Consider the following 6,546-nt stretch of genomic DNA (forward strand, 5'->3'; position numbering starts at 1 on the left):
TCAACTCTACTGATGGTGTCCCTCTAGCTGATTCCACTTTATATCGCGAGCTTATGGGTTGTTTAGTTTATCTGACTGTCACTCAACCTGATCTTTTTTATGCTGTTCATGCGGTCAGTCAGGTTGTTTCTGTTCCTCGCTCCACGCTTTGGGCCGCTTTGGTTCGGATTCTCCGTTATCTCCCCGGTACTATCTTTTAGCGCTTACTGCTTTCGTCCACTTCTGATTTCTCTATGTTTCTTGGTGATTCCTTGATTTCTTGGAAGAGCAAGAAACAGATTGTTGTTGTTCGTTCTACTGCCGAAGCTGAGTATCGTGCTATGACCTATGCCACTGCTGAGATTATCTGGCTTCATTTTCTCTTGTGTGATTTTGGTGTCCCTCAGTTCTTTCCCACTTCTCTCTACTGTGACAACTGCAATGCTATTCAGATTGCCCATAACACTGTCTTCCATGAGCGGACGACATATTGAGATTGATTGTCACTTTGTCCGTCATCATCTACAATCTAGTTCTATCTCGCTTCTGTTTGTTCCTTCTGCCCTACAACTTGCTAATTTCTTTACCAAGACTCACACTTCTGCTCGCTTTCAGTTTCTATTTGACAAACTCTTTGTGTTGTCTGCTAAAACATCTTAAGTTTGAGTGGGGGTGTGAATATTGTGCATATATGGTTGTATATATTTTAGGCTGATTAGTTGTATTTCCATAGTTAGCTAATGAGTTGTATTTCCATAGTTAGATTTTAGGGTTTAGTCTCTTCTTATTTAAATTGATGTAACTCTTGAATTCGAATACAATTGAATATACAAACTTTATTCAGAAATCTTACAGTGAGCTTCATAATATGGCAATATCACTGTCAAAAAATAATAATTGAACACTTTAATGGTTTAAACCATGAGTCTGCATCTACTCGAAAAAAACCCTCATTAAACAGTATAACATGACCCTTTTTCAAGAAGAGCTTATCTGGTTTCAAAAATCCAGAGTCAAATTGTTTACCATGGGAGATTGTAACACAAAATTCTTTCATATATCTACCCTTTAATAAATGCAAAAAACTGAAAATCAGCATGCTCAAAGATGACACTGGCAATTGGCCTTCTAAATCTGAAGATATCAAAACTCATATTAACCAATATTTCAATGATATGTTTCACCATGAGGCTACTCCTATGCTAGATAATTGGAGGAGTATCACCTATACTAGCTTTACCAAAGATGATAATGATACTATCCAAGCTCCTATCACTAATCATGAAATTTGGAATGCCATTAAAAATATCAAAGCTTTTAAAGCTCCTGGCAAAGATTGGTTGCAAGCTGTTTTCTATCATCAAAACTGGAATATTGTGGGAACATCCATGTGCAATTTTGTCAAACATTGTTTCTCTACCCAGACCATCCTTGTGGAGGTTAATACAACCCTGAATGTGTTAGTCCCCAAACTAGAGAACCCTGAGACTATAAAATTATTTAGACCCATAAGTCTTTGCAATGTCACTTATAAGACCATCACCAAAATCATTGTCAATCGAATCCGTTCCTTGCTCTCTGATTTAATTAGCCCCAATCAGAGTAATTTCATCCCCGATAGAACTACCACTGATAATATCATCATAACTCAGGAAATCATTCACACCCCCAAAACCAAGAAAGGCAAAACTAGTGGTATGGTGCTTAAGATTGATCTTGAGAAAGCCTATGATCGTATTTCTTGGGAGTTCATCCATCATACCCTCAAAGAATTTAACCTCAATTCCACTTGGATTACTCTTATCATGAATTGCGTCTCTAATGTTAACCCTACTATTATTTGAAATAGAGAGGCCCTCCTTAACATTAATGTTGGGAGAGGCCTTAGACAATGTGACCCTCTCTCCTTTTATCTGTTTGTACTTTGCATGGAAAATCTATCTAACATAATAAGAATTAAAACTCAGAATAGTGATTGGCATGGTCTTAAAGCCTCTAAACATAGCCCCCCTATCTCCCACGTATTCTTTGTTGACGACCTCATTCTCTTTGCCAAGGCTAATACCAAAAACTGCAATGCCATCATGGAAGCTTGAATGATTTTTGTGAAATTTCTGGGCAGAAAATAAACTTCCAAAAATCCAAGATCTTTATTTCTGTCAATATCCCTAGAAGGGAAGCCCTTCCCCTTAGCTATCATTGTGGTATATCCCTTACCAATGACCTGGGCAAGTATCTTGGCACCCCTTTGCTTCATGGCAGAATCAACAAAAATCATATAAAAAACATCATTGAGAAAATAACTAATAGGTTATCTGGGTGGAAGGCCAAAAATCTGTCCCTTATAGGTAGACTCACCCTTGTGAATTCTGTTACTTTTGTTATACCTAATCATCTCATGCAAACTATGGAATTACCTAGACATATCTGTGATAAAATTGACAGCTTAAATAGGAATTTCCTTTGGAGTAGCACTGATTCTGTTAAAAAAGTTCACTTAATTAACTGGAACTAAGTTTGCAAAAGTAAAAGAAATAATGGGCTGGGCATTAGGAAAATCAGGGACCAAAATTCTGCTCTTATCTCCAAACTTGCCTGGAAAATTACCAGTAAGGCTGATAATCTCTGGTGTAAAATTCTTCAATCTAAATACCTTAAGCACCATTCCATTGTCAATTGGCCTATCAAGAGAAAAGCTTCACACACCTGGAAAAGGATAATTAAAAACAGAGAGGTTTTGAAAGATAACATCAAATGGAATGTGGGGAATGGTGAGAATATCTCACTTTGGATTGATTGGTGGTGTGGCACAGCACCACTGTGCAGTAATAACCAGGGCCTTCACATTGATTGCACAGCTACTGTTAGCTCTATTTTAGATGATGAAGGCCAATGGAACTTGACCTCAATTCAAAACCTGATTTCCCAAGAAGAAAAAGATAACATTTTACAAATTTACGAGGTTAGGTTTGTGACTTTCATGGATACTCCTACTTGGCAAGACACCACTAATGGCAATTTTACTATTTCAGCAGCCTACAATTCCATTTCCCAAAAGGATAAGAATGGCTTGGATTGGCAATGGGTCTGGAAAATTAAGGCCCCTCAGAGACTAAAAAGCCTCCTCTAGTTAACCATGCATGGAAGATTGCTTACCAACCAGATAAGATTCAAAAGGAATCTTATAGATTCAGACACATGTTCCAGATGCTAAACTGCTAGAGAGGACATGAGTCATTTATTAAAAGGCTGTCCCAAATCTAAAATAATTTGGGTCAATTTGAAAAACCTCCCCTGGTGACAGCAAGAAGATAGGATACCTCTACCTAAATGGATCAACTCCAACATGAAAAGTAAGACTAAGATGGATGACATTCAATGGGCAACTATTTCCCTATATGCTATTTGAAATATTTGGAAAGATAAGAGCAAAGAAGTGTTTGACAATCACACTCAACTTGCAACTATTAGCACAACCAAAATTCTTCACCAAGATCAAGAAATTCAGGAAAATTTTTTAAACTCACTTCACCCAAATTATTCAGCACCACGTCCCATTGTCTGGTTTGCTCCTCTTGTAGGGTCATTGAAATTGAATACTGATGGAAGCTCTAAAAGAGATCCAAGCCAATCTGGATATGATGGTCTATTGAGAGAAGAAGTAGACACTTGGCTGTGGAGCCATCATGGCTACCTAGGGAATTGCACGAGCTTAGAAGCTGAACTTTGGGGACTCTACCGAGGACTCACCATCATCATGCAGAAAAGAATGACAAACACAGAGCTTGAGACAGATTTCCAGCTAGCAATGCAACTTATCAAAGATGGAGCTGACAGCTCTTGCCCATATAGAGCATTGATTGAGGATGCCAACTTCCTCCTGAGAAGATGCAATTGCAATATTTCCTATATTCCAAGTGAAGCCAACTAATGTGCTAATGCTCTTGCCAATATTGGAGTCAGCCAATCTGAGCATTTTGTCTTCTTAGATGTACCACCCAGTGCTCTCCTATATGTCCTAGTTGCAGGCATGGTGGCTTCTAGCTCTAGAAGGGTCTACGTACCATTTTGCTTATTTGCTTATATTAAACTCTCAATTTTATTATCTTTTTATTTGAATCAAAAGAAAAAAGAAAAGAAGAAGACTTTAATGGTTTGTTACTACCTGACAGTACTTTTGTTTGGCAATTCAATATTTTAGTCTAAAAGTTAAAAGTCATTAAAAAAAATTAAAAATCAATAATTTATACCAAAAAATTAAAAATTCTCTTTTCTCTCCACTTTTTGTATATCTTTTCGGAAAAAAAACTAAAAAGTCATTTCAAATAGATTAATTTTTTTTGTCTCATATTTTAGCTAAAAAATTAAAAAAATTACCAAAGTATCCTATTTCCAAACGTAGTAGTTTAATAAATCATCATTGGCCTTAGGAAATCAAAATTTTACTACCTAAGCTTGATGTGTGTATATGTATATATATATATATATATATATTTAAGGAAGGGCCTGACTTCCCTTCAGTTCCAGATCAAATCGGAGGATTTTATTGGGCCCATGGGAGCTTACCACAGGTCCCGTTTCGATAATTTAAACCGTTCAATGTATAGATCTCGTCGAGTACTATACATCTATAAAATATCACCTTGATCGGATATCGATAACTATATCATCGGAGTAATTTTCTGTCAACCGTTTATTTTTTCACCGTCTATTTTTTATACAAAACTGATTTGATATGTAGCTATCAATATCCGATCAACGTGATTTTTTACAAGCATATGGATTAATGAAACGAGATCCGTAATGTGCCTACACGGGCCTAACAGCACCCTCCGAAGGACTGGAGGGATGGCTTGCCTTTCATTAGATTCGATCGTGTTATTTGGATTTATGAAACCTATTAGGGGTTTTATTTCGATCATTCGATTTGTTTATTGTGTAGATCATTCCAAAAAAAAAATTTCAAATTGATCTAATATTTGTAATTATATAATTTTATCACATTTGTTTTAAAAAATTGAATGACAAATAATTTTAATGTAAAAATTTTACTCATAGCTGAACTCCTGAACAACCGAACTTATGATAAGATTTGATGAAAATATTAAATTTATCATTAGAGTACATTATATCGGATCAAAATTTTTATTAAATTTTTACTCGAATTTAATAAAATTTTTAATAAAAGATTAAAAATACATTAATATAAACATTTGAGACATTCGAAAATGATTTATGTTCATGAGAACCAAATGTTTTACAGATCCCATTGAAGAAAATAAAATAAAAATCAAACATTAATAAATCTTATATATTCACACAACAAACAGTTCCCTAATCTCATTTTTTTTTTTTTCTTTTTCTTTTCTTTTAAACCCAAAAACATGTACAAATTTGTGGGAAAGTTTCATGATCACCATTGTCCATCCATCCAAAATCAAGTCTCGCATACGCATTGTCCAATACAGATTGTACAATCAGCAACCACTAACCAACAGATGTTCGCCACGTGGAATCGGCAAATCTTTCCCACCCTCCAATCCACTCCCTATACTTCCACCTTAGGTTCAATCACCGCCGTCTCCACCACCTTCCTCCTCCTCTTCGGCGACCGACTCTCCGCCGTTGCCACCGCCGACCTTTTTGACGTGACCCGAACCGGCTCCGGCTCACCCGAATTAATCCGGAGGGGAAAATTAAGCAGAGCACGTGACCCACGCATGCGGTATGCCGCCCTATCATATGCCACAGCGGCATCCTCCGCCGTCTCGAACGTCCCGAGCCAAACCCTAGCACCGTTCTTCGTCGGATCCCTAATCTCAGCCGCGAACTTCCCCCACGGTCTCTGCCTCACTCCCCTGTAATGCTTCCCCTTCGACGGCACCACCGGCGGCGGCGGCGATCCAAAATTACAGATTTGGGGCTCCAATTTCACGGTTGCGGAGGTGGTGGTGGCTGCCGTGAGGGAGGGAAGCCAGCCAACGGTCGCCGCCTCGTTGAGGAGGCCGTAGACGAGCATGTCCTCGGAATCGTTCTCTTTGAGAGGCAATTCGCCCCAATTGTCACCCAAACAAGTGAACAAGCTGTTCCATGAATTCGATTCGGAGTCATTGCTGAGCAATTGGCGACTAATCGACTCGAGCAGAGCAAAGTCCGCATCGAAATCATTTTGTGTGCACATCATCATCACAAAATCAATTACAAACAAATTTATATCTATGTATGTGAAGTGTTTTGTTGAACCAAATGTGTAGAGAGAGAGGGGAGAGAACAGATCTTTTGGGGGGAGAAGAGAATGGGAGGTTTATATAGGGGTTGGTGTGAGTAGGAAAGAGGGAAAGAGGTTCATGCACTTGGTTTTTAGATATTTCAAAGTTTCGACTTTTTCATTGCTTCCACTTGGGTTATTTTATTTTATTTTTAATATTTAAAAAAAAAAACGGTGTGTGTTGTGGATTTTATTGTGCTTATTTTTCTGCGGCTTGAGATTCTTTGAACGTTCTGCATAGTGGGAAGGGGAGAGTGGAAAGATAAAGATATAGAGATAGAGATAGAATTAGAGAGAGG

The 6,546-nt window shown here is 37.7% G+C and overlaps 1 protein-coding gene across 1 annotated transcript; it reads right to left on the bottom strand.

Annotated features, from left to right (window-relative positions):
- Window positions 1-5,200: 5,200 nt before the first annotated feature.
- Window positions 5,201-6,282, bottom strand: LOC114310536 (ethylene-responsive transcription factor 1A). The gene has a single exon (XM_028256580.2). The coding sequence runs from the start codon at window positions 6,164-6,166 to the stop codon at window positions 5,528-5,530; it is 639 nt and encodes a 212-aa protein (XP_028112381.2). The 5' UTR covers window positions 6,167-6,282; the 3' UTR covers window positions 5,201-5,527.
- Window positions 6,283-6,546: the final 264 nt, after the last annotated feature.

This window comes from Camellia sinensis, chromosome 11 (genome assembly GCF_055761805.1).
Source record: "Camellia sinensis isolate YWXY chromosome 11, ASM5576180v1, whole genome shotgun sequence".
NCBI classification, from domain to species: Eukaryota; Viridiplantae; Streptophyta; class Magnoliopsida; order Ericales; family Theaceae; genus Camellia; species Camellia sinensis.

What these genes read in the sequence shown, in the direction of transcription:
- LOC114310536 (XM_028256580.2), bottom strand. Translation starts at nt 6,166, where the DNA reads ATGATGATGTGCACACAAAATGATTTCGATGCGGACTTTGCTCTGCTC.